We start from the raw sequence: 25,778 nt of genomic DNA on the forward strand, positions 1-25,778 counted from the left end.
TCTGATGAAACCAAGATTGAACTCTTTGGCCTGAATGCCAAGCGCCATGTCTGGAGGAAACCTGGCACCATTTCTACGGTGAAGCATGGTGGTGGCAGCATCATGCTGTGGGGATGTTTTTCAGCAGCAGGGACTGGTAGACTAGTCAGAATCGAGGGAAAGATGAACGGCACAAAGCACAGAGAGATGCTTGATGAAAACCAGCTCCAGAGTGTTCAGGACCTCAGACTGGGGCGAAGGTTCACCTTCCAACAGTTCAACGACCCTTAGCACACAGCCAAGACAACGCAGGGGTGGCTTGGGGACAAGTCTCTGAATGTCCTTGAGTGGCCCAGCCAGAGCCCGGACTTGAACCTGATTGAACATCTCTGGAGTCCTGAAAATAGCTGTGCAGCGATGCTCCCCTTCCTACCCGACAGACCTTGAGAGGATCTGCAGAGAAGAATGTGAGAAACTCCCCAAATACAGATGTGCTAAGCTTAGAGCGTCATACCCAAGAAAACTTGAGGCTGTAATCGCTGCCAAAGGTGCTTCAACAAAGTACTGAGTAAAGGGTCTGAATACTTATGTAAATGTGATAGTTTAGCTTTATGTTTCCTTGATAAATTTGCAAAAAAAATCTAAAAACCTGTTTTTGCTGTCATTATGGGGTAGATTGATGAGAAGATGAAAAATAATTGAATCCATTTTAGAATAAGGCTGTAACTTAACTAAATGTGGAACAAGTCAAGGGATCTGAATACTTTCTGAATGCACTGTAGGTACATTTATTCACTACCATGTACAGTAAAAGAACATTAATTGCACTCGGTCGGTGAGATGTTTTATATTTATATAATTGTAAACATACAGTAGATGGCTTAGAGTGGGTACATGCTTTGTGGTGTAGGCTGTTTCTTCTGGTGGTCTAGGGCAGCATGGTGGTCTAGGGCAGCCTGATGTCCAGGTGGTCTAGGGCAGCCTGGTGTTCTGGTGGTCTAGGGCAGCCTGATGTCCAGGTGGTCTAGGGCAGCCTGATGTCCAGGTGGTCTAGGGCAGCCTGATGTCCAGGTGGTCTAGGGCAGCCTGATGTCCAGGTGGTCTAGGGCAGCCTGGTGTTCTGGTGGTCTAGGGCAGCCTGGTGTTCTGGTGGTCTAGGGCAGCTTGGTGTCTAGGTGGTTTAGGGCAGCGTGATGTCCTAATGGTCTAGGATAGTCTGATGGTGGTCTAGGGCAGCTTGATGGTGGTCTAGGATAGTCTGATGGTGGTGTAGGGCAGCTTGATGGTGGTGTAGGGCAGCTTGATGGTGGTAGGGCAGCTTGATGGTGGCAGCTTGATGGTGGGCAGCTTGATGGTGGTCTAGGGCAGCTTGATGGTGGTGTAGGGCAGCCTGATGGTGGTCGAGGGCAGCTTGATGGTGGAGTAGGGCAGTCTGATGGTGGTGTAGGGCAGCTTGATGGTGGTGATGGGCAGCCTGATGGTGGTCTAGGGCAGCTTTATGGTGGTCTAAGGCAGTTGATGGTGGTGTAGGGCAGCCTAATTCGATGAATCTGATGTTTCTTGGTGTGTGGTAGGTGCTACTCCAGGTGGTCCCTGAGCGCTGTGCCTCTCCCTGAGTTTAATGATGGGTTCTCCTGGTGCTTCTCCTGGTAGTGAGGGGCCTGGTCTCCTTCACCTGCTCCACTTCAATGAGAAATGACAGGGAGATCTTACATGTACATACAATGTCTGAAAAATAACACATACAGAGGGATTACAGGTTAAAGGGATAACTCTTAATGCGTGGTCAATGAATCATCTTTCTAGCTTTGGTAAACACTTTTTTTTTTCTTGATGACTCATTGTCGTCATTGACTCCATTTGTGACATTCTTCTCAAATTTGTGGCCTAGAGCCTTACCTGCAGACATAGAACAGGATGTAGGCAGTCTGTGCAATCGCCTTCAGCACAGTGGCCTCATCTGTCCTCAAGACATGTGCGTCATCCAGGCAGAGCCACCCACTGCCACGGCTGTCCAAAACATCACTGATGTAGTGGCCTAGGGAACAAGGGAAACAAAATAGAGTGTACATTAAGCTTTCATAATTGTGTGTGCGTGCCTGCATACCTGCGTGCCTGCATACCTGCATGCCTGCATACCTGTATACATGTTGTCTCCCAGATGTGAGATCACACTTGACAATTTGTAGATATTGTCTGGCTGGTGTCTCTGTAAGGAAACACATTTAATGATAGGATTGTTATTTTGTCTACAGGATAGGGGTGCCTTCTATAACTGCCTCATCTTGATCCGCCCACTATCTCAACTGGATCTAATTATCTGTTATTTATTTTCTCTCTCTCTCTCTCTATTTCTCTCTCTCTCCCTCTCTCTCTCCTCACCACAGCGGCTGCCTGCTGCTTTTTCTCACTGTCAGCTGGTTTCTCTAGCTGGTCAGAGGAATTTGAAGCTGGTGGGGGTATATCAAATATAGTGTAAATACAAACCAGAAAGTGAAGTGGAAACCCATCAACAAATATACTCTTAACGTCAGCTTCCGACTTGCTTTCCTCAACAGTCCTGTTTCATGAGAGGGTGTTCTGCATGATGTCAGTAACACAATGTCCTACCTGGTCTATCAAGGGTGCCTTTCGGGGAGTTTGCAGGTGTGTTGTCCATGTTGTTTCTCCCCAGGGAGCTTGCCCTGTGTAAATTGATGGCATTGAAAATAAATATCTAGTGTGTGAAAATCATGGTGTGTGTTGGCTACTCAATGTGCAATGTCCCCAAACAGAGTGTAAACCAACCTGGCTCCATACTGGACATGGGCTGTCTTCCCACATACGGCTGGGAGGGTTATTTCTGCAGGGATGGACATGGGATCATCCACCTTCTCTGGCTCCCAGTCGCCTGCAGTAAATCGCTTGATATGAAGCATTAGGACCCTGCTCAGAGACAGGCAGGCAGGCATTCACATACACAGACGACAGGCACAGACACACAGAGACAGACAGACAGACAGACAGACAGACAGGACACAGGCAGGCAGACACACAGACAGGCATTCACACACACAGACAGGACAGACACACAGACGACAGGCAGGCACAGACAGACGACCAGGCAGGCATTCACACAGACAGACCAGGCACAGACGACAGACAGACAGACCACAGACAGACAGACAGGCAGCATTCACACACAGACAGACAGACAGACAGACAGACAGACAGACAGACAGACACAAACACAGACGACCAGGCAGGCATTCACATACACAGACGACCAGGCAGGCATTCACACAGACAAAGGAATCAGTCTTGTACTCAAATCAATAACCCAGTTTGGTGAGTTAGATCAGGACTGTCAATTGTAATCTGAGATGATGATGAGGGGACTCACCGGGGCAGCGTGAGGAAGTGCCTAGTCACAGATGCCATGCTGCCTGAGCACACCCTGCATGCACACTCTAACGCAGATGGCTAGGTGACAAAGGATAGCAATACAATTATGAACATTATGACATTAATGATAGTGTTCCTTGACATACTAACTCTTGGTTTAAGCTAAGTGCTGACCTTAAAGTAGAGGTCCAGGCTGTGTGTCAGGTAATGGCTCAGGCTCAGTGACAGGTGATTATAATCCTCCTGACCATACACTATAACTCCACAGCTTCAGAAGTACGGAGAGAAATGCATCAGCTATCCAACACAAACCTTTTGATCCCTCTACACACTATCTTAATGCTTTACCTCTGTATCCTGCATGTTATGCTGACATTAAACCTCCTCACAAATGTGATGACGACATCAAGGTACACCGTATACAAATGACAGCTGTTACCTGGTGCAGGTACGGGAAGTCTTCAGCTTGAATTCTAACTGCTTCACGGGGCAGGTGTATGGCTCTGGTGAGCCCTTTAATGCCATACCCTCCTCCTTCAGCTGAAAGAGGAGGAGCAACACACATTCATGGGCATCCTAAGAGAAGAATGGGAAAGAAGCAGAAAATACATCAACAACTACAACTGAAACAGAGCTGAGGAAAAACACTGTCACGTGTCCCAGGTTTATTGTTAAGTGAGTCTTTTAGCAAATAATATCTTACCTGTTCATAGTCTTCCTCATAGTCCTCATTGACAACGGAAAGACAGCGCTTGACTGTTTGAAGGATTTTCTTATATTCCTTGTTCTTAGCATTAACAGTGCCTCCAGAAAGCCTGGCCTGATGTAACTTGGCAAAGCAGCTGTGGAGGGAGACAAAGAGCATGCATTCAGGTTTCACTCTCTCACCTTGGCCACAGATTAGCTCTGTGCTTCTACTTTAGCCTCTGATCAAATATGATTCAAATGATTCCTGGCTGTGACAGGAAATCATCTCTGGTGTTAATCAGAAGCTGATTTGGGTTTGTTTTTATCTTAAAAATCATATGAGACACTAAGAGTGTACGAAGGACAATATATATATATCCATCCATCCATCCATCCATCCATCCATCCATCCATCCATCCATCCATCCATCCATCCATACATACATACATACATACATACATACATACATACATACATACACATCCACATACATACATACATACATACATACATACATACATACATACATACATACATACATACATACATACATACATACATACATACATACATACATACATACATACTTCTATACACACAAAAAAGCGTATTTCTGTGCACAGATTTGTTTGCATATCTGTTAGTGAGCATTTATTCTTTGCCAAGATAATCCATCCACCTGACAGGTGGCATATCAAGAAGCTGATTAAACAGCATGATCATTACACAGGTGCACCTTGTGCTGAGGACAATAAAAGGCCACTCTAAAATGTGCAGTTTTATTACACAACACAATACCACAGATGTCTCAGGTTTTGAGGGAGTGTATTGGCATGCTGACAGCAGGAATCTCCACCTGAGCTGTTGCCAGAGAATTGAATGTTCATTTCTATACCATAAGCCATCTCCAACATTGTTTTAGAGAATTTAGCAGTATGTCCAACCGGCCTTCCAACCGCAGACCACGTGTAACCACACAAGCCCAGGATCTCCATATCCAGCTTCTTCACCTGCGGCATCGTCTGAGGGGGTGCTGAGGAGTATTTCTGTCTGTAATAAAGCCCTTTTGTGGGGAAATCTCATTCTGATCGGCTGGGCCTAACTCCCCAGTGGGTGGGCCTATGCCCTCCCAGCCCCACCCATGGCTGCACCCTTGCTCAGTCGTGAAATCCATAGATTATGTCCTAATGCATTTATTTCAATAGACTAATTTCCTTATATGAATTGTAAAATCTTTGAAATTGTTGCATGTTGCGTTAATATTTTTGTTTTTTATACATAGATACATAGACACATAGATACATACATACCACAGGAGGTTGATGGCACCTTAATTGGGGAGGACGGGTTCGTGGTAATGGCTGGAGCGGAATCAGTGGAATGCTATCAAATACATCAAACATATGGTTTCCATGTGTTTGATGCCATTCCATTTAGTCCATTTCAGACATGATTACGAGCCGCCCTCCCCTCAGCAGCCTCCACTGACACATACATTGAGGCGGAACTTGTGTACTGTAACTATAAGCGTCTAGGTGGGTGGGTCAGTGTGTGTACAGGTGGGACAGGAGGGTGAGAGCGAGGCTGTATACCATAGCAGTTTAGAAGAGGGGGAGGAACTCCAGATGTTCTGCTGTCTCAGGATGTCTCTGCAAAATGCTGGCAGCCCCAGCAGGCACTGCAGAGCAGAGTTCATGAAGCAGGTGTTGCCAATATTAGGCAACCTGTGGGAAAGAAGCCATCAGTTACACACTAATATCTGAACTGTGGACCAAAGGTAAACTAATGAATGCATTTGTAATTTGCTGTCTTGAACACAAGATAACTCTGAGTACCACACTGAATTATTTCAAACAAAAAGCAGAGCTCAGAGATAAGAGTAGGTTTGTGTGTGTGTGTGTAGATGTGTGTGTGTTTTACCGTGTGAGGAGTTTTGGTGTTGTCTTCGCCCTCGCCTGTGCAGCTCTGCTCCCCCAGCTGGGTGCTACTCTTGCTGACCAGGTTGGGGAGGCAAGCCATGGCTTCCCGAGACCTGACCAATGGCCTGGAGGAAGAGAGACAGGGTAGAGGCCTCAGTAGCAGTAGCTCAACACCAATCGGTCTGTTTGAACACTGTTTTAATGTACAGGCATACATATATTCCTTACCATGTCATGGTGTGAGTGACCACTCTTATGTAGAGTTGAGTGAGATGAAGGTGGCTATTGTCTACAGTACTTACCTCTCCAAGGAGACAGAGGAAGCCTTCAGGTCAATGGAGGCCTCTGCAGAGAGAGACAGAGAGACGGAGAGCGGTAAGAGAGAAGCTTTGTCAAAGATGAATTGAGACAAATAGCACCAAAAAATGGCACCCGTTTACAGACCTGCGATGCCAGCAAATAGGGGTACCATTCTCTTTGTCTGTGGAACAACTGCCCCCACCTCTTTGACCTCAGAGCTCATAAGATCTCTGTAAAGACACACAGACATATGCATTAGGTTAGCTATATTATATTGTTTTTTTCATTTCAATTTCATGGTGTTGGTTGGCATGAAATGTGATATCAGGCTGCAGTACCTGGCAGTCTCACTGTCTTTGTTGGTCTCTCCATGGTGGTCCAGGGGGTTTGGAGAGGAGGACTGGGGGGCAGGGGAGGAGACGTGGGTTGTGGAGGAAGGGCAGGCAGGACTGGGGGGAGTGGCAGAGGAGGAAAACTGAGTTGAGACAGCCAGGGAAACAGAAGAAGCACTAAAAGGGGAGGAGGTCTGTGATCCTTCCTCCTCCTCGAAGAAGAAGAGAGAGATGACATGTGGAGAGAGGCGAGAGAAGAGAGGCCGAAGAACTTGGAGCGAGTGGAAGGGGATCTGGCAGGGGATCCAGAGGGTGAGGGGGGTGAGGGGGATGGAGTGCCGATTGGTGTTCGGCCAGATAAGGGGTCGAGGGGCGTCAGAGATGTTGTAGACGGTTTCAAATGGAAAGAAGAGACAAAGGAAGAATCAAGTTGGTGGTGATCCTTTACGTTCTTCTTCTCCCGGTTTTTCCAAACTGACGCAGTTACCATGCTGGCGTCCAATGACGTCAGTTTGGGTGGGATTGGGAACGGCGATGGACAGCGGCTCACAATCCCGAGGCGAACTCTGCACTTCTTTTTCTGTTTGGAGAAACATTATATATGTTATATTTGAACTAGCAGCAAATGTCACATCCAAACCACATGATCTGACCATAAAATAAAGAACTCGTCGCCCAATCATATTGAATTCTGTATCATAGGCTAACAAATAGCAAATATACATGTTTAGAAAAATAAAACCATTGTAACCATACAGTTATACCCTCTGTCCCAAATTCTGCCATTTGGGACACATAAATAGACAATGAAACAACTAGGAATAGCTGAAAAGAATAGAATATACTCTAAAGCGTAACAGAATTAGACAAATTCTAGCCCAGAATAGACATATACCTTTTTACAGCAACACAAACATCCCATTTCAGTGTATTTGTAGACTGTGCCTTAGTTTGCAGAACATCAAAATATGTTGCCTATTTCACATTGTGATGTCATAAACCAAATTATGATGCGCCTGTCTACGCGTTACCAGCGTAAATAGCAAACAAATCACACACACCAAAATGTTGAAAAATAATTTACAAAATGAATTGATCGTGTATTCAGAGTTATTCCTATTTCATAAAATATACAAAATAACTAGGTTCTTGCCAATACACCTGTTTTTTATTGAGAAAACATTGGGTTATCTTTCTCCCATGCTCCCTGGGCCACTGACGCGTGATTGTATGGGATATGGGAAGAGGCTAGGAGATTCAAAGTAACATTACTGTCTATCAGAATCAAAACTACTTTTATTGGTCAAGTGGCCTACATTCACACATTCACAGAATTTGACTTGATGAATTGGTGCTGAATAATTTAATAACCTAATATCCAACTTTTCCGACCGACAAGCAGTCTTCATCAGCGTATACTGTTAGGAGCACCTTAACACAGATGGATCTATTAATCTCTGACCGTACCTCATTGAAAAGGTGCCACTCTGCCTAGTGACTGTAAACTAAACAAAAATACTAACGTTAGTACATTTGTTGTATATTTGCTGTTCTGTAAACCCAGTTGGTCGCCACCACACCGGTCACAACTGTCAACAGATCATGACATAGATGCAAAGCATCATTTGTTCTCGCAGAGTAGATTGTAGATCCTACTACCACCAGGGAACAATCCATTATTCAGCCCTACCATAAAAAGTAGCCTTATCTCTCTCTCACTTTCTCCTCTCTCCTTCATTCCCTGTTTTCCTCTCTCCACCTCTCTCTTCCCCCTCTCCTCCCCCAGGTGGACACCCTGACCCTGGAGCTTGTGGCAGAGCGCAGCATGACCCAGAAGAGTGAAAATGCGCGCCAGCAGCTGGAGAGGCAGAACAAGGACTTGCGGGCCAAGTTGGGCGAGCTGGAGGGCTCCGTGAAGAGCCGGTTCAAGGCCTCCATCACCGCCCTGGAGGCCAAGATACTGCAGCTGGAGGAGCAGCTGGAGCAGGAGGCTAAGTGAGAAACACAGCAACTCTCTTATAACAACTCCATACCTTATTAGACAAGGTGAAATAGGAGACCAAGACTCAGGAGGAGTTCATGAGGGCCTTAGAACAAGCTCAGCCCGTTGGAAGAGAGGTTCTTGATTGTGATCTAAATGTTAATGTGATCAATGTAATGAGTCAAAAGCAATCTTAAGAGATGTACTTGAAGATCTATGACTGACAGCCTTTGTTACAGTGCGGTTCCTGTGGTGCTCTAACTGTTCTATGACCTCATTCCTCTGTCCTCCTATCAGGGAGCGAGCAGTGGCCAATAAGCTTGTGAGACAGACAGAGAAGAAGCTGAAGGAGGTGTGCATGCAGGTGGACCAGTACAAGGAACAAGGAACATTCCGACCAGTACAAGGAACAGGTGAGGAGCTTGTCACGGAAGTTTGGACGTCCCAGATATTAAAGCTACAATATGTAACTTTTTGGGAGACTTAACCAAATTAACATAGACATTTGAGTTATAGATATTTAATTCTCATTGAAAACAAGTCTAAGAAGCGATAGATCTGTTCTAAGTGCTCCATTTCTATGCTTTGCGTTCTTAAGTTTAGTTTTGCGTCTTTTACTTTCGGTTTTGTACAACAGCTGAAAATATATAGATTTTTGGTTATGGATTCTCTACACAATGACTGCTTGTTTTGACACAAACAGAAATGAGGTGAATTCTGCATAGTCCATTTTTAAGATGTTCCACAGCTAAAGAAGGAATTCTATCCAAATCAGTACAACTTGCAGAGGTGGACCAGGATTGGATAGGTGTGAAGATTTAGGATTGGAGTCTTTCCTACAGTAGGTTATTTCCAGTAACCACTGGACCATAGGACTGCTGAGTATTGTAAGTATTAGTATTGACTGTTCATCATTGTTGATGTCTGTTGTGACTCCTTGGCTGGGTCAGATGGAGAAGGCCAACTCTCGCATGAAGCAGCTGAAGAGGCAGCTTGAGGAGGCTGAGGAGGAGGCCACACGTGCCAACGCCTACCGCAGGAAGCTGCAGAGGGAGCTGGACGATGCCACTGAGAGCAGCGAGGGTCTCAGCCGTGAGGTCAACACACTCAAGCGCCGCCTCAGGTATTTAGAGCCCCCGCACACAGACACACAAACAGATGTGTATATCGGCCAAATTGATGGTCCTCTTTACTAATACCTCTCCTGGCCCCCTCTGTCCCCTGCAGGCGTGGAGGCCCCATCAGTTTCTCCTCCAGCCGCTCAGGCAGGCGTCAGCTGCAGGTGGAGGGAACATCGCTCAACCTCCTATCCGACGATGAGGTGGAAAACAAGACCACGGACGCCAATGCCAACGAGACGCCAGCAGCTCCCCAACCAGAGTAGACGCGCTCCCTCCAGCCCACACGCAGCATGGTCTCTGCCCCCACAAACCTTACCCCTGTTCTCCTAACCCCAGACACCAGCAGTGGACCCCACTACTCTGCCTTACCCCTCTATGGCAAGCTGCAGGGCCAAGCAAATCCATCATCTCCTCCATATGAATATACCGCACATCAAGCCTTGGATTCGTTTTTAACATCAATTGCAGATAAAAGTGCATTTAAATTGCATAGGCGTCTGAGTGTGCATAGGCACTCGAAAACAAATAGCAGGAGTTTACCATAATTATGTTAAGCTACTTCCCTGGAACAGCCATTAGAATCAAACAGCCCTCTAGCTAGAATTAACCACTGTCATTTCAGCTGGTTTACTGGCACACAGGTGGACGACTGCACACAAGTCGGTAAAAACATGTCTTTCATGATTGTACAGTATTGGACCAGGATATGTAAAACAAAGCACAGCATAAGCGAGAATTATTTTTAAATGGTAGCCTAAATGATGATCCCACAGAAATGTTTTCATCAAAACCACCACTGTCATAGAGATACTGCAATCCACTTAGTTTAGTATAAAAATAACTATGTGAATAACTCTTTAGTAGCAGGTTTGTAGTAAATTAGATTGTACCACGCCATGTTGCCTCAGCATTCCCCCTATATATATGACCAGCAAAAGACCCTGTTAACTTTACCAATATAACCTTGTCCAATAACCCACCATTTTATATTTGACATATCAATGTGTGGAATTAGGTTTGTCAGACTTGGAGCAAAGGCCCTTTTTTTAGAAAGACAGCCCAAATGTGTGCTTGACATACTATAATATTGCTATGTGTAACGGTTTTCATGTGGTGAAGGAGAGTCGGACCAAAATGCAGCGTGTAGATTGCGATCCATGTTTAATGAACGAACGTAAACACGAATAAATACAAACACTACAAAACAAAGAACGTAAATGAACGAAACGAAAACCGAAACAGCCTATACTTGTGAAAACTAACAAAGACAGGAACAAGGACACTAAGGACAATCACCCACGACAAACTCAAAGAATATGGCTACCTAAATATGGTTCCCAATCAGAGACAACGATAAACACCTGCCTCTGATTGAGAGCCACTCCAGACAGCCATAGACTTTACTAGATCACCCCACTAGCTACAATCCCAATATATACACACCACATACAAAAACCCATGCCACACCCTGGCCTGACCCAATACATGAAGATAAACACAAAATACTAAGACCAGGGCGTGACAGAACCCCCCTAAGGTGCGGACTCCCGAACGCACCTCAAAACAATAGGGAGGGTCCGGGTGGGCGTCTGTCCATGGTGGCGGCTCCGGCGCGGGACGTGGACCCCACTCAGTCAATGTCTTAGTCCCATCTCCTTGGGTCCATGGATAGTCCACCCTCGCCGCCGACCATGGCCTAGTAGTCCTCACCCAGAACCCCACTGGACTGAGGAGCAGATCGGGACTGAGGGGAAACTCGGGAGTGAGAGAAAGCTCGGGAGTGAGAGGAAGCTCGGGAGTGAGAGAAAGCTCGGGAGTGAGAGGAAGCTCGGGAGTGAGAGGAAGCTCGGGAGTGAGAGGAAGCTCGGGAGTGAGAGGAAGCTCGGGAGTGAGAGGAAGCTCGGGAGTGAGAGGAAGCTCGGGAGTGAGAGGAAGCTCAGGAGTGAGAGGAAGCTCAAACAGGTTGATGGATCTACCAGATCCTGGCTGGCTGGCAGATCCTGGCCGCCTGGCGGATCCTGGCCGACTGGCGGAACCTGGCCGACTGGCGGATCCTGGCTGACTGGCAGATCCTGGCCGACTGGCGGATCTGCAAAAGTCTGGTTGACTAGCGGATCTGGAAAGTCTGGTTGACTGGCGGATCTGGAAGAGTCTGGCTGACTGGCGGATCTGGAAGAGTCTGGCTGACTGGCGGATCTGGAAGAGTCTGGCTGACTGGCGGATCTGGAAGAGTCTGGCTGACTGGCGGATCTGGAAGAGTCTGCTGACTGGCGGATCTGGAAGAGTCTGGCTGATCCTGGAAGACTGAAAGATCTGGATGCTCCATGCTGACTGGCGGCTCTGGTTGCTCCACGCTGACTGGCGGCTCTGGCTGCTCCATGTAGGCTGACAGCTCTGGCGGCTTCTTACAGACTGGCAGCTCTGGCGGCTCTGTACAGACTGGCAGCTTCTTGCAGACTGGCAGCTCCTTACAGACTGGCAGCTCCTTGCAGACTGGCAGCTCCTTGCAGACTGACAGCTCCGTGCAGACTGGCAGCTCCTTGCAGACTGGCAGCTCCTTGCAGACTGGCAGCTCTGGCTGCTTCATGCAGACTGACATATCTGGCTGCTTCATGCAGACTGACAGCTCTGGCTGCTTCATGCAGACTGACAGCTCTGGCTGCTTCATGCAGACTGACAGCTCTGGCTGCTTCATGCAGACTGACAGCTCTGGCTGCTCCATGCAGACTGACAGCTCTGGCTGCTCCATGCAGACTGACAGCTCTGGCTGCTCCATCCAGTAGGCTGACAGCTCTGGCGGCTTCTTACAGACTGGCAGCTCTGGCGGCTCCGTGCAGACTGGCAGCTCCTTGCAGACTGGCAGCTTGCAGACTGGCAGCTCCTTGCAGACTGGCAGCTCCTCCTTGCAGACTGACAGCTCCTTGCAGACTGACAGCTCCTTGCAGACTGGACAGCTCCTTGCAGACTGGCAGCTCTGGCTGCTCCATGCAGACTGACAGCTCCATGCAGACTGACAGCTCTGGCTGCTCCATGCAGACTGACAGCTCTGGCTGCTCCATGCAGACTGACAGCTCTGGCTGCTCCATGCAGACTGACAGCTCTGGCTGCTCCATGCAGACTGACAGCTCTGGCTGCTCCATGCAGACTGACAGCTCTGGCTGCTCCATGCAGACTGACAGCTCTGGCTGCTCCATGCAGACTGACAGCTCTGGCTGCTCCATGCAGACTGACAGCTCTGGCTGCTCCATGCAGACTGACAGCTCTGGCTGCTCCATGCAGACTGACATCTCTGGCTGCTCCATGCAGACTGACAGCTCTGGCTGCTCCATGCAGACTGACAGCTCTGGCTGCTCCATGCAGACTGACAGCTCTGGCTGCTCCATGCAGACTGACAGCTCTGGCTGCTCCATGCAGACTGACAGCTCTGGCTGCTCCATGCAGACTGACAGCTCTGGCTGCTCCATGCAGACTGACAGCTCTGGCTGCTCCATGCAGACTGACAGCTCTGGCTGCTCCATGCAGACTGGCAGCTCTGGCTGCTCTGCTCCAGCTCTGGCTGCTCCATGCAGACTGCAGCTCTGGCTGCTCCATGGCAGCTCTGGCTGATCCATGCAGACCGACAGCTCTGGCTGCTCCATGCAGGACGGCAGCTCTGGCTGCTCCATGCAGGCTGGCAGCTCTGGCTGCGCTGAACAGGCGGGAGACTCCAGCAGCGCTGTAGAGGAGGAAGGCTCTGGCTGCGCTGAACAGGCGGGAGACTCCGGTAGCGCAGGAGAGGAGAAAGGCTCCGGCAGCGCTGGAGAGGCGAGGCGCACTGTAGGCCTGATGCGTGGTGCTGGCACTGGTGGTACTGAACCGAGGACACGCACAGGAAGCCTGGTGCGAGGAGCTGCCACCGGAGGGCTGGTGTGTGGAGGTGGTACTGGATAGACCGGACCGTGCAGGCGCACTGGAGCTCTTGAGCACCGAGCCTGCCCAACCTTACCTGGCTCGATGCCCACTCTAGCCCGGCCGATACGCGGAGCTGGAATATACCGCACCGGGCTATGCACCCGCACTGGGGACACCGGCACCACTGCATAACACGGTGCCTGCCCGGTCTCTCTAGCCCCCGGTAAGCACAGGGAGTTTGCGCAGGTCACCTACCTGGCGTAGCCATACTCCCTGTGAGCCCCCCAAGAAATGTTTGGGGCTGACTCTCGGGCTTCCGTCCGCGCCACCGTGCTTGCTTCGCCAACCTCATTCTCCTGTAACCTTCCTTGCACTGCTCCATCGAATCCCAGGCGGGCACCGGCACTCTCCCTGGGTCGACCGCCCACCTGTCTATCTCCTCCCAAGAAATATAGTCCATACTGTCCTCCTCTTTGGGCTGCTCCTGTTGCCTCTTCTCCTGCTGCACCTTTGGGCGGCTACATTCCCCTGGTTTAGCCCAGGGTCCTCTCCCGTCGAGGATTTCCTCCCATGTCCAGAAATCCTTATTGCGCATCTCCTCTTTGGGCTGCTCCTGCCTGTTGACACGCTGCTTGGTCCGTTTGTGGTGGGTGATTCTGTAACGGTTTTCATGTGGTGAAGGAGAGTCGGACCAAAATGCAGCGTGTAGATTGCGATCCATGTTTAATGAACGAACGTAAACACGAATAAATACAAACACTACAAAACAAAGAACGTAAATGAACGAAACGAAAACCGAAACAGCCTATACTTGTGAAAACTAACAAAGACAGGAACAAGGACACTAAGGACAATCACCCACGACAAACTCAAAGAATATGGCTGCCTAAATATGGTTCCCAATCAGAGACAACGATAAACACCTGCCTCTGATTGAGAACCACTCCAGACAGCCATAGACTTTACTAGATCACCCCACTAGCTACAATCCCAATATATACACACCACATACAAAAACCCATGCCACACCCTGGCCTGACCCAATACATGAAGATAAACACAAAATACTTTGACCAGGGCGTGACACTATGTATAATTCTGGCTATTCAGTTATGTTTTCTGTACCATGTACAAAATACTTAACTCAAAAAGGTCTCTTTGACATCTCGTGTCACCTTCATTTCAATACATTACAAATGGCTGAATAATATTAGCATGATTTACAGAAGGGTAATTCATGTTTTATTGAAGATTTATGGAGTGTTAGAGCGTTGGTTTTAATTCAGTGGTTCAGGGAAGAGCAATCGATCAATTTGAATATGCACACTTGTTGATGCCTTGATTATTAAATGTTAAACATAAATGACCATTTTGTAAATGACTAATTACATATTTGAGGTCTTTATTATTATTTTAAACCAGAACAAATTGGGGAAAAAAGGTTTATCTGTTTCTTCTGAAAGACACTTCTCAATAAAGACATGAGGGGAAAAAAGTGTGTAGTGTTTGAACCAGTTTCATAGCTTTAGTGTCATATTATACCATAAGCACCTCTCCCATGGTGTTGGTGTGAACCAGTGTTATAACAGCATGATTTATGGAGCCTTCTGTCTGCCAGGCAGAAAGTAGGATTTCATTGGGTTCAAAGCTTTAACATCCTGAAGGTTGTTATTATTAGTGGACTGGCTGTTGACGACCAGGTATTCATCATCTCCTTTTATTTCTTGTATTTCTAGACTTTTATTGTTGTTGTTGTAAAAGACCAATAAACATATCCATTGTAGAAAAATATTTTTTTCTTCTATATTTCTTGTGCAACACATTGATGTCCTCTTAGTCTTTCCCACAGTAGTTGTGGGTCAAGACTGTCTCCAAACTGATATGTGATGTATGGTCTATGTTACATTGCCATTCATTGTTCCCTTACTTCATTGTATTTGTGGTTACATTAAACCCTGAGAAGAAACCCTGGGAGTGCGTAGATAGACTGTGCACAGACACACAATATTGTTGTAATATGAACTTTTACCTCTTTTTACCCAACATGAATGAATGATACAGATTGCCTCTTATACAGTGCATTCAGAACGGATTCACACCCCTTGACTTTTTCCACATGTTGTTATGTTACAGCCTTATTCAAAATGGATATAAAAAATCATCAATCTACACACAATACCCCATAATGACAAAGTGAAGACAGGTTTTTAGACATTGTAGCAAATTTATACAAAATCAAAAAACAGAAATACTTGTACATGATTGTACATGGTTTGGAACGGCACACACCTGTCTATTTATTTGATTTATTTTTGATTTCACCTTTATTTAACCAGGTAGGCAAGTTGAGAACAAGTTCTCATTTACAATTGCGACCTGGCCAAGATAAAGCAAAGCAGTTTGACACATACAACAACACAGAGTTACACATGGAGTAAAACAAACATACAGTCAATAGATTTAACTTTGGATTGGAGATGTTTGATGTGGGTCTGGAGGGAGAGTTTACAGTCCAACCAGACACCTAGGTATTTGTAGTTGTCCACGTATTCTAAGTCAGAACCGTCCAGAGTAGTGATGTTGGACAGGCGGGCAGGTGAAGGCAGCTATCAGTTGGATAGCATGCATTTAGTTTTACTTGTATTTAAGAGCAATTGGAGGCCACGGAAGGAGAGTTGTATGGTATTGAAGCTTGCCTGGAGGGTTGTTAACACAGTGTCCAAAGAAGGGCCAGAAGTATACAGAATGGTGTCGTCTGCGTAGAGGTGGATCAGAGACTCACCAGCAGCAAGAGCGACATCATTGATGTATACAGAGAAGAGAGTCGGTCCAAGAATTGAACCCTGTGGCACCCCCATAGAGACTGCCAGAGGTCCGGACAGCAGACCCTCCGATTTGACACACTGAACTCTATCAGAGAAGTAGTTGGTGAACCAGCCGAGACAATCATTTGAGAAACCAAGGCTGTCGAGTCTGCCGATGAGGATGTGGTGATTGACAGAGTCGAAAGCCTTGGCCAGATCAATGAATACGGCTGCACAGTAATGTTTCTTATCGATGGCGGTTAAGATATCGTTTAGGACCTTGAGCGTGGCTGAGGTGCACCCATGACCAGCTCTGAAACCAGATTGCATAGCAGAGAAGGTATGGTGAGATTCAAAATGGTTGCTAATCTGTTTGTTGACTTGGCTTTCGAAGACCTTAGAAAGGCAGGGTAGGATAGATATAGGTCTGTAGCAGTTTGGGTCAAGAGTGATCCCCCCCTTTGAAGAGGGGGATGACCGCAGCTGCTTTCCAATCTTTGGGAATCTCAGACGACACGAAAGAGAGGTTGAACAGGCTAGTAATAGGGGTGGCAACAATTTCAGCAGATAATTTTAGAAAAAAGGGGTCCAGATTGTCTAGCCCGGCTGATTTGTAGGGGTCCAGATTTTGCAGCTCTTTTAGAACATCAGCTGACTGGATTTGGGAGAAGGAGAAATGGGGAAGGCTTGGGCGAAATGCTGTGGGGGGTGCAGTGCTGTTGACCGGGGTAGGAGTAGCCAGGTGGAAAGCATGGCCAGCCGTAGAAAAATGCTTATTGAAATTCTCAATTATAGTGGATTTATCAGTGGTGGCTTCCCTGAAAAGCTGCATATCACGGGGGCTGTTCAATGCTAATGCAGAATGCCAAAGGATGTTTTTTTGTTGGTTAAGGGCAGTCAGGTCTGGGGAGAACCAAGGGCTATATCTGTTCCTGGTTCTAAATTTCTTGAATGGGGCATGCTTATTTAAGATGGGTAGGAAGGCATTTAAAAAAAATAACCAGGCATCCTCTACTGACGGGATGAGATCAATATCCTTCCAGGATACCCCGGCCAGGTCGATTAGAAAGGCCTGTATAAGAAAGGTTTATATAAGGTCCCAGTTCACAGTGCATGTCAGAACTAAAACCAAACCATGAGGTCGAAGGAATTGTCCTCCATCATTCCTAAATGGAAGAAGTTTGGAACCCCAAAGACTCCTAGAGCTGGCCGCCTGGCCAAACTGAGCTACCAGGAACCTGATGGTCACTATGACAGAGCTCCAGAGTTCCTCTGTGGAGATTTGCGAAACCTCCAAAAGGACAACCATCTCTGCAGAACTCCACCAACCAGGTCTTTATGGTAGAGTGGTCAGACGGAAGCCACTTCTCAGTAAAAGGCACATGACAGCACGCTTGGAGTTTGCCAAAAGCCACCTAAAGACTCTCTGTAAGGGATTTCTTCCATTGACGGAGAGGCGGACCAAAGCGCAGCGTGGTTATTTTGATTCATGTTTTAATAAATCACTTCACATGAACAAACTAACAAAAACAAGAAACATGAAAACCCAAAACAGCCCTATCTGGTGCAAAACACAGAGACAGGAACAATCACCCACAAACACACAGTGACACCCAGGCTACCTAAGTATGATTCTCAATCAGAGACAACTAATGACACCTGCCTCTGATTGAGAACCATACTAGGCTGAAACATAGAAATACCCAAATCATAGAAAAACAAACATAGACTGCCCACCCAACTCACGCCCTGACCATACTAAATAATGACAAAACAAAGGAAATAAAGGTCAGAACGTGACACTCTCAGACCATGAGAATCAAGATTCTCTGGTCTGATGAAACCAAGATTGAACTCTTTGGCCTGAATGCCAAGCGCCATGTCTGGAGGAAACCTGGCACCATTTCTATGGTGAAGCATGGTGGTGGCAGCATCATGCTGTGGGGATGTTTTTCAGCAGCAGGGACTGGTAGAACTAGTCAGAATCGAGGGAAAGATGAACGGCACAAAGCACAGAGAGATGCTTGATGAAAACCAGCTCCAGAGCGCTCAGGACCTCAGACTGGGGCGAAGGTTCACCTTCCAACAGGTCAACGACCCTTAGCACACAGCCAAGATAACGCAGGGGTGGCTTGGGGACAAGTCTCTGAATGTCCTTGAGTGGCCCAGCCAGAGCCCGGACTTGAACCTGATTGAACATCTCTGGAGACCTGAAAATAGCTGTGCAGCGATGCTCCCCTTCCTACACGACAGAGCTTGAGAGGATCTGCAGAGAAGAATGTGAGAAACTCCCCAAATACAGATGTGCTAAGCTTAGAGCGTCATGCCCAAGAAAACTTGATGCCGTAATCGCTGCCAAAGGTGCTTCAACAAAGTACTGAGTAATGGGTCTGAATACTTATGTAAATGTGATAGTTTAGCTTTATGTTTCCTTGATAAATTTGCAAAAAAAATCTAAAAACCTGTTTTTGCTGTCATTATGGGGTAGATTGATGAGAAGATGAAAAAATAATTGAATCCATTTTAGAATAAGGCTGTAACTTAACTAAATGTGGAACAAGTCAAGGGATCTGAATACTTTCTGAATGCACTGTAGGTACATTTATTCACTACCATGTACAGTAAAAGAACATTAATTGCACTCGGTCGGTGAGATGTTTTATATTTATATAATTGTAAACATACAGTAGATGGCTTAGAGTGGGTACATGCTTTGTGGTGTAGGCTGTTTCTTCTGGTGGTCTAGGGCAGCATGGTGGTCTAGGGCAGCCTGATGTCCAGGTGGTCTAGGGCAGCCTGGTGTTCTGGTGGTCTAGGGCAGCCTGATGTCCAGGTGGTCTAGGGCAGCCTGATGTCCATGGTCTAGGGTCTGATGGTGGTCTAGGGCCTGATGTCCAGGTGGTCTAGGGCAGCCTGGTGTCCATGGTGGTCTAGGGCAGCCTGATGGTGGTCTAGGGCAGCTTGTGGTCTAGGGCAGCTTGATGGTGGGTCTAAGGCAGCTGGTGGTCTAGGGCAGCTTGATGGTGTCTATGGTGGTCTAGGGCAGCTTGATGGTGGTCTAGGGCAGCTTGATGGTGGTCTAGGGCAGTCTGATGGTGGTGTAGGGCAGCTTGATGGTGGTCTAGGGCAGCCTGATGGTGGTGTAGGGCAGCTTGATGGTGGTCTAGGGCAGCTTGATGGTGTGTAGGGCAGCTTGATGGTGGTCTAAGGCAGTTGATGGTGGTCTAGGGCAGCTTGATGGTGGTGTAGGGCAGCTTGATGGTGGTCTAAGGCAGCTTGATGGTGGTCTAGGGCAGCTTGATGGTGGTATAGGGCAGCTTGATGGTGGTGTAGGGCAGCTTGATGGTGGTCTAGGGCAGCTTGATAGGGCAGCCTGATGGTGGTCGAGGGGCAGCTTGATGGTGGTAGGGTCTGATGGTGGTGTAGGGCAGCTTGATGGTGGAGTAGGGCAGTCTGATGGTGGTGTAGGGCAGCTTGATGGTGGTGATGGGCAGCCTGATGGTGGTCTAGGGCAGCTTTATGGTGGTCTAAGGCAGTTGATGGTGGTGTAGGGCAGCCTAATTCGATGAATCTGATGTTTCTTGGTGTGTGGTAGGTGCTACTCCAGGTGGTCCCTGAGCGCTGTGCCTCTCCCTGAGTTTAATGATGGGTTCTCCTGGTGCTTCTCCTGGTAGTGAGGGGCCTGGTCTCCTTCACCTGCTCCACTTCAATCAATGAGAAATGACAGGGAGATCTTACATGTACATACAATGTCTGAAAAATAACACATACAGAGGGATTACAGGTTAAAGGGATAACTCTTAATGCGTGGTCAATGAATCATCTTTCTAGCTTTGGTAAACACTTTTTTTTTTTTCTTGATGACTCATTGTCGTCATTGACTCCATTTGTGACATTCTTCTCAAATTTGTGGCCTAGAGCCTTACCTGCAGACATAGAACAGGATGTAGGCAGTCTGTGCAATCGCCTTCAGCACAGTGGCCTCATCTGTCCTCAAGACATGTGCGTCATCCAGGCAGAGCCACCCACTGCCACGGCTGTCCAAAACATCACTGATGTAGTGGCCTAGGGAACAAGGGAAACAAAATAGAGTGTACATTAAGCTTTCATAATTGTGTGTGCGTGCCTGCATACCTGCGTGCCTGCATACCTGCGTGCCTGCATACCTGTATACATGTTGTCTCCCAGATGTGAGATCACACTTGACAATTTGTAGATATTGTCTGGCTGGTGTCTCTGTAAGGAAACACATTTAATGATAGGATTGTTATTTTGTCTACAGGATAGGGGTGCCTTCTATAACTGCCTCATCTTGATCCGTCCACTATCTCAACTGGATCTAATTATCTGTTATTTATTTTTCTCTCTCTCTCTATTTCTCTCTCTCTCTCCTCACCACAGCGGCTGCCTGCTGCTTTTTCTCACTGTCAGCTGGTTTCTCTAGCTGGTCAGAGGAATTTGAAGCTGGTGGGGGTATATCAAATATAGTGTAAATACAAACCAGAAAGTGAAGTGGAAACCCATCAACAAATATACTCTTAACTTCAGCTTCCGACTTGCTTTCCTCAACAGTCCTGTTTCATGAGAGGGTGTTCTGCATGATGTCAGTAACACAATGTCCTACCTGGTCTATCAAGGGTGCCTTTCGGGGAGTTTGCAGGTGTGTTGTCCATGTTGTTTCTCCCCAGGGAGCTTGCCCTGTGAATTGATGGCATTGAAAATAAATATCTAGTGTGTGAAAATCATGGTGTGTGTTGGCTACTCAATGTGCAATGTCCCCAAACAGAGTGTAAACCAACCTGGCTCCATACTGGACATGGGCTGTCTTCCCACATACGGCTGGGAGGGTTATTTCTGCAGGGATGGACATGGGATCATCCACCTTCTCTGGCTCCCAGTTGCCTGCAGTAAATCGCTTGATATGAAGCATTAGGACCCTGCTCAGAGACAGACAGACAGACAGACAGACAGACAGACAGACAGACAGACAGACAGACAGACAGACAGACAGACAGACAGACAGACAGACAGACAGACAGACAGACAGACAGACAGACAGACAGACAGACAGGACAGACAGACCACAGACAGACAGCACAGACAGACAGACAGACAGGCATTCACACAGACAGAGACAGGCAGGCATTCACACACACAGACGACCAGGCACATTCACAGACACAGACGACCAGGCAGGCATTCACACACACACAGACAGACACAGAGACAGACAGACAGACAGACAGACAGGCATTCACATACACAGACGACCAGGCAGGCATTCACACAGACAAAGGAATCAGTCTTGTACTCAAATCAATAACCCAGTTTGGTGAGTTAGATCAGGACTGTCAATTGTAATCTGAGATGATGATGGGGGGACTCACCGGGGCAGCGTGAGGAAGTGCCTAGTCACAGATGCCATGCTGCCTGAGCACACCCTGCATGCACACTCTAACGCAGATGGCTAGGTGACAAAGGATAGCAATACAATTATGAACATTATGACATTAATGATAGTGTTCCTTGACATACTAACTCTTGGTTTAAGCTAAGTGCTGACCTTAAAGTAGAGGTCCAGGCTGTGTGTCAGGTAATGGCTCAGGCTCAGTGACAGGTGATTATAATCCTCCTGACCATACACTATAACTCCACAGCTTCAGAAGTACGGAGAGAAATGCATCAGCTATCCAACACAAACCTTTTGATCCCTCTACACACTATCTTAATGCTTTACCTCTGTATCCTGCATGTTATGCTGACATTAAACCTCCTCACAAATGTGATGACGACATCAAGGTACACCGTATACAAATGACAGCTGTTACCTGGTGCAGGTACGGGAAGTCTTCAGCTTGAATTCTAACTGCTTCACGGGGCAGGTGTATGGCTCTGGTGAGCCCTTTAATGCCATACCCTCCTCCTTCAGCTGAAAGAGGAGGAGCAACACACATTCATGGGCATCCTAAGAGAAGAATGGGAAAGAAGCAGAAAATACATCAACAACTACAACTGAAACAGAGCTGAGGAAAAACACTGTCACGTGTCCCAGGTTTATTGTTAAGTGAGTCTTTTAGCAAATAATATCTTACCTGTTCATAGTCTTCCTCATAGTCCTCATTGACAACGGAAAGACAGCGCTTGACTGTTTGAAGGATTTTCTTATATTCCTTGTTCTTAGCATTAACAGTGCCTCCAGAAAGCCTGGCCTGATGTAACTTGGCAAAGCAGCTGTGGAGGGAGACAAAGAGCATGCATTCAGGTTTCACTCTCTCACCTTGGCCACAGATTAGCTCTGTGCTTCTACTTTAGCCTCTGATCAAATATGATTCAACTGATTCCTGATTGTGACAGGAAATCATCTCTGGTGTTAATCAGAAGCTGAGTTGGGTTGGTTTTATCTTAAAAATCATATGAGACACTAAGAGTGTACGAAGGACAATATACATCCATCCATCCATACACACAAAAAAGCGTATTTCTGTGCACAGATTTGTTTGCATATCTGTTAGTGAGCATTTATCCTTTGCCAAGATAATCCATCCACCTGACAGGTGGCATATCAAGAAGCTGATTAAACAGCATGATCATTACACAGGTGCACCTTGTGCTGAGGACAATAAAAGGCCACTCTAAAATGTGCAGTTTTATTACACAACACAATACCACAGATGTCTCAGGTTTTGAGGGAGTGTGCAATTGGCATGCTGACAGCAGGAATCTCCACCTGAGCTGTTGCCAGAGAATTGAATGTTCATTTCTATACCATAAGCCATCTCCAACATTGTTTTAGAGAATTTAGCAGTATGTCCAACCGGCCTTCCAACCGCAGACCACGTGTAACCACACAAGCCCAGGACCTCCATATCCAGCTTCTTCACCTGCGGCATCGTCTGAGGGGGTGCTGAGGAGTATTTCTGTCTGTAATAAAGCCCTTTTGTGGGGAAATCTCATTCTCGGCTGGGCCTAACTCCCCAGTGGGTGGGCCTATGCCCTCCCAGCCCCACCCATGGCTGCACCCTTGCTCAGTCGTGAAATCCATAGATTATGTCCTAATGCATTTATTTCAATAGACTAATTTCCTTATATGAATTGTAAAATCTTTGAAATTGTTGCATGTTGCGTTAATATTTTTGTTTTTTATACATAGATACATAGACACATAGATACATACATACCACAGGAGGTTGATGGCACCTTAATTGGGGAGGACGGGTTCGTGGTAATGGCTGGAGCGGAATCAGTGGAATGCTATCAAATACATCAAACATATGGTTTCCATGTGTTTGATGCCATTCCATTTAGTCCATTTCAGACATGATTACGAGCCGCCCTCCCCTCAGCAGCCTCCACTGACACATACATTGAGGCGGAACTTGTGTACTGTAACTATAAGCGTCTAGGTGGGTGGGTCAGTGTGTGTACAGGTGGGACAGGAGGGTGAGAGCGAGGCTGTATACCATAGCAGTTTAGAAGAGGGGGAGGAACTCCAGATGTTCTGCTGTCTCAGGATGTCTCTGCAAAATGCTGGCAGCCCCAGCAGGCACTGCAGAGCAGAGTTCATGAAGCAGGTGTTGCCAATATTAGGCAACCTGTGGGAAAGAAGCCATCAGTTACACACTAATATCTGAACTGTGGACCAAAGGTAAACTAATGAATGGATTTGTAAGGCATGAACACAAGATAACTCTGAGTACCACACTGAATTATTTAAAACAAAAAGCAGAGCTCAGAGATAAGAGTAGGTTTGTGTGTGTGTGTGTGTAGATGTGTGTGTGTTTTACCCGAGGAGCTTGGTGTTGTCTTCGCCCTCGCCTGTGCAGCTCTGCTCCCCCAGCTGGGTGCTACTCTTGCTGACCAGGTTGGGGAGGCAAGCCATGGCTTCCCGAGACCTGACCAATGGCCTGGAGGAAGAGAGACAGGGTAGAGGCCTCAGTAGCAGTAGCTCAACACCAATCGGTCTGTTTGAACACTGTTTTAATGTACAGGCATACATATATTCCTTACCATGTCATGGTGTGAGCGACCACTCTTATGTAGAGTTGAGTGAGATGAAGGTGGCTATTGTCTACAGTACTTACCTCTCCAAGGAGACAGAGGAAGCCTTCAGGTCAATGGAGGCCTCTGCAGAGAGAGACAGAGAGACGGAGAGCGGTAAGAGAGAAGCTTTGTCAAAGATGAATTGAGACAAATAGCACCAAAAAATGGCACCCGTTTACAGACCTGCGATGCCAGCAAATAGGGGTACCATTCTCTTTGTCTGTGGAACAACTGCCCCCACCTCTTTGACCTCAGAGCTCATAAGATCTCTGTAAAGACACACAGACATATGCATTAGGTTAGCTATATTATATTGTTTTTTTCATTTCAATTTCATGGTGTTGGTTGGCATGAAATGTGATATCAGGCTGCAGTACCTGGCAGTCTCACTGTCTTTGTTGGTCTCTCCATGGTGGTCCAGGGGGTTTGGAGAGGAGGACTGGGGGGCAGGGGAGGAGGAGGAAAACTGAGTTGAGACAGCCAGGGAAACAGAAGAATCACTAAAAGGGGAGGAAGTCTGTGATCCTTCCTCCTCTGAAGAAGAAGAAGAGAGAGATGACATGTGGAGAGAGGCGAGAGAAGAGAGGCCGAAGAACTTGGAGCGAGTGGAAGGGGATCTGGCAGGGGATCCAGAGGGTGAGGGGGGTGAGGGGGATGGAGTGCCGATTGGTGTTCGGCCAGATAAGGTGTCGAGGGGCGTCAGAGATGTTGTAGACGGTTTCAAATGGAAAGAAGAGACAAAGGAAGAATCAAGTTGGTGGTGATCCTTTACGTTCTTCTTCTCCCGGTTTTTCCAAACTGACGCAGTTACCATGCTGGCGTCCAATGACGTCAGTTTGGGTGGGATTGGGAACGGCGATGGACAGCGGCTCACAATCCCGAGGCGAACTCTGCACTTCTTTTTCTGTTTGGAGAAACATTATATATGTTATATTTGAACTAGCAGCAAATGTCACATCCAAACCACATGATCTGACCATAAAATAAAGAACTCGTCGCCCAATCATATTGAATTCTGTATCATAGGCTAACAAATAGCAAATATACATGTTTATAAAAATAAAACCATTGTAACCATACAGTTATACCCTCTGTCCCAAATTCTGCCATTTGGGACACATAAATAGACAATGAAACAACTAGGAATAGCTGAAAAGAATAGAATATACTCTAAAGCGTAACAGAATTAGACAAATTCTAGCCCAGAATAGACATATACCTTTTTACAGCAACACAAACATCCCATTTCAGTGTATTTGTAGACTGTGCCTTAGTTTGCAGAAGTTACCAGCGTAAATAGCAAACAAATCACACACACCAAAATGTTGAAAAATAATTT

At 46.9% G+C, this 25,778-nt stretch overlaps 3 protein-coding genes and 1 pseudogene across 6 annotated transcripts; 1 reads left to right on the plus strand and 3 right to left on the minus strand.

The window, feature by feature from the left end:
• Positions 1 to 1,325: 1,325 nt before the first annotated feature.
• On the minus strand, positions 1,326 to 4,268 carry LOC121843141 (ubiquitin carboxyl-terminal hydrolase 37-like). 3 transcript variants are annotated; one of them, XR_006081454.1, is made up of 9 exons: positions 4,067 to 4,268; positions 3,803 to 3,939; positions 3,538 to 3,631; positions 3,362 to 3,441; positions 2,767 to 2,904; positions 2,590 to 2,663; positions 2,119 to 2,188; positions 1,879 to 2,017; positions 1,326 to 1,662 (listed from the first exon to the last, which is right to left on the minus strand). XR_006081454.1 is itself a non-coding variant. In XM_042312757.1 (8 exons), the coding sequence occupies exons 1-8, from the start codon at positions 4,226 to 4,228 to the stop codon at positions 1,557 to 1,559; spliced, it is 930 nt and encodes a 309-aa protein (XP_042168691.1). In that variant the 5' UTR covers positions 4,229 to 4,267; the 3' UTR covers positions 1,326 to 1,556. The 3 variants fall into 3 exon arrangements, 2 of the variants coding, with proteins under 2 accessions (XP_042168691.1, XP_042168692.1); XM_042312757.1 differs by lacking the exon at positions 2,119 to 2,188 and having other exon boundaries at positions 4,067 to 4,267; XM_042312758.1 differs by lacking the exon at positions 2,119 to 2,188 and having other exon boundaries at positions 1,580 to 1,707.
• Positions 4,269 to 7,090: 2,822 nt separating this feature from the next.
• On the plus strand, positions 7,091 to 10,433 carry LOC121843138 (annotated as a pseudogene).
• Positions 10,434 to 19,814: 9,381 nt separating this feature from the next.
• Positions 19,815 to 22,692, minus strand: LOC112259430 (ubiquitin carboxyl-terminal hydrolase 37-like). 2 transcript variants are annotated; one of them, XR_006081453.1, is made up of 9 exons: positions 22,492 to 22,692; positions 22,228 to 22,364; positions 21,963 to 22,056; positions 21,787 to 21,866; positions 21,199 to 21,336; positions 21,024 to 21,097; positions 20,566 to 20,635; positions 20,326 to 20,464; positions 19,815 to 20,103 (listed from the first exon to the last, which is right to left on the minus strand). XR_006081453.1 is itself a non-coding variant. In XM_042312755.1 (8 exons), the coding sequence occupies exons 1-8, from the start codon at positions 22,651 to 22,653 to the stop codon at positions 19,998 to 20,000; spliced, it is 930 nt and encodes a 309-aa protein (XP_042168689.1). In that variant the 5' UTR covers positions 22,654 to 22,692; the 3' UTR covers positions 19,815 to 19,997. The 2 variants fall into 2 exon arrangements, 1 of the variants encoding a protein (XP_042168689.1); XM_042312755.1 differs by lacking the exon at positions 20,566 to 20,635.
• A 1,106-nt stretch (positions 22,693 to 23,798) lies between these two features.
• LOC121843139 (A-agglutinin anchorage subunit-like) lies at positions 23,799 to 25,545 on the minus strand. The gene is made up of 5 exons (XM_042312754.1): positions 24,817 to 25,545; positions 24,623 to 24,708; positions 24,481 to 24,523; positions 24,184 to 24,303; positions 23,799 to 23,991 (listed from the first exon to the last, which is right to left on the minus strand). Exons 1-5 carry the CDS (start codon positions 25,251 to 25,253, stop codon positions 23,799 to 23,801), a joined length of 879 nt encoding a protein of 292 aa, XP_042168688.1. The 5' UTR covers positions 25,254 to 25,545.
• Between the last annotated feature and the right edge of the window lie 233 nt (positions 25,546 to 25,778).

Source organism: Oncorhynchus tshawytscha, unplaced genomic scaffold (genome assembly GCF_018296145.1).
Source record: "Oncorhynchus tshawytscha isolate Ot180627B unplaced genomic scaffold, Otsh_v2.0 Un_contig_5282_pilon_pilon, whole genome shotgun sequence".
NCBI lineage: Eukaryota > Metazoa > Chordata > Actinopteri > Salmoniformes > Salmonidae > Oncorhynchus > Oncorhynchus tshawytscha.

Bases quoted from the DNA above. Each gene is read 5' to 3' on its own strand.
- LOC121843141 (XM_042312757.1), bottom strand. From the start codon at position 4,228: ATGCTCTTTGTCTCCCTCCACAGCTGCTTTGCCAAGTTACATCAGGCC. The intron at 2,664-2,766 runs GTTGGTTTACAC...CAATTTACACAG, and splicing joins CATGTCCAGTATGGAGCCAG to GGCAAGCTCCCTGGGGAGAA. The intron at 2,018-2,589 runs GTAGGACATTGT...CTTGTTCCCTAG, and splicing joins AGGCACCCTTGATAGACCAG to GCCACTACATCAGTGATGTT.
- LOC112259430 (XM_042312755.1), bottom strand. From the start codon at position 22,653: ATGCTCTTTGTCTCCCTCCACAGCTGCTTTGCCAAGTTACATCAGGCC. The intron at 21,337-21,786 runs GTGAGTCCCCCC...GTCTCTGAGCAG, and splicing joins CACTTCCTCACGCTGCCCCG to GGTCCTAATGCTTCATATCA. The intron at 21,098-21,198 runs GTTGGTTTACAC...ATCAATTCACAG, and splicing joins CATGTCCAGTATGGAGCCAG to GGCAAGCTCCCTGGGGAGAA.
- LOC121843139 (XM_042312754.1), bottom strand. From the start codon at position 25,253: ATGGTAACTGCGTCAGTTTGGAAAAACCGGGAGAAGAAGAACGTAAAG. The intron at 24,524-24,622 runs GTCTGTAAACGG...CTCTCTCTGCAG, and splicing joins CCTATTTGCTGGCATCGCAG to AGGCCTCCATTGACCTGAAG. The intron at 23,992-24,183 runs GTAAAACACACA...TCTTTCCCACAG, and splicing joins GACAACACCAAGCTCCTCGG to GTTGCCTAATATTGGCAACA.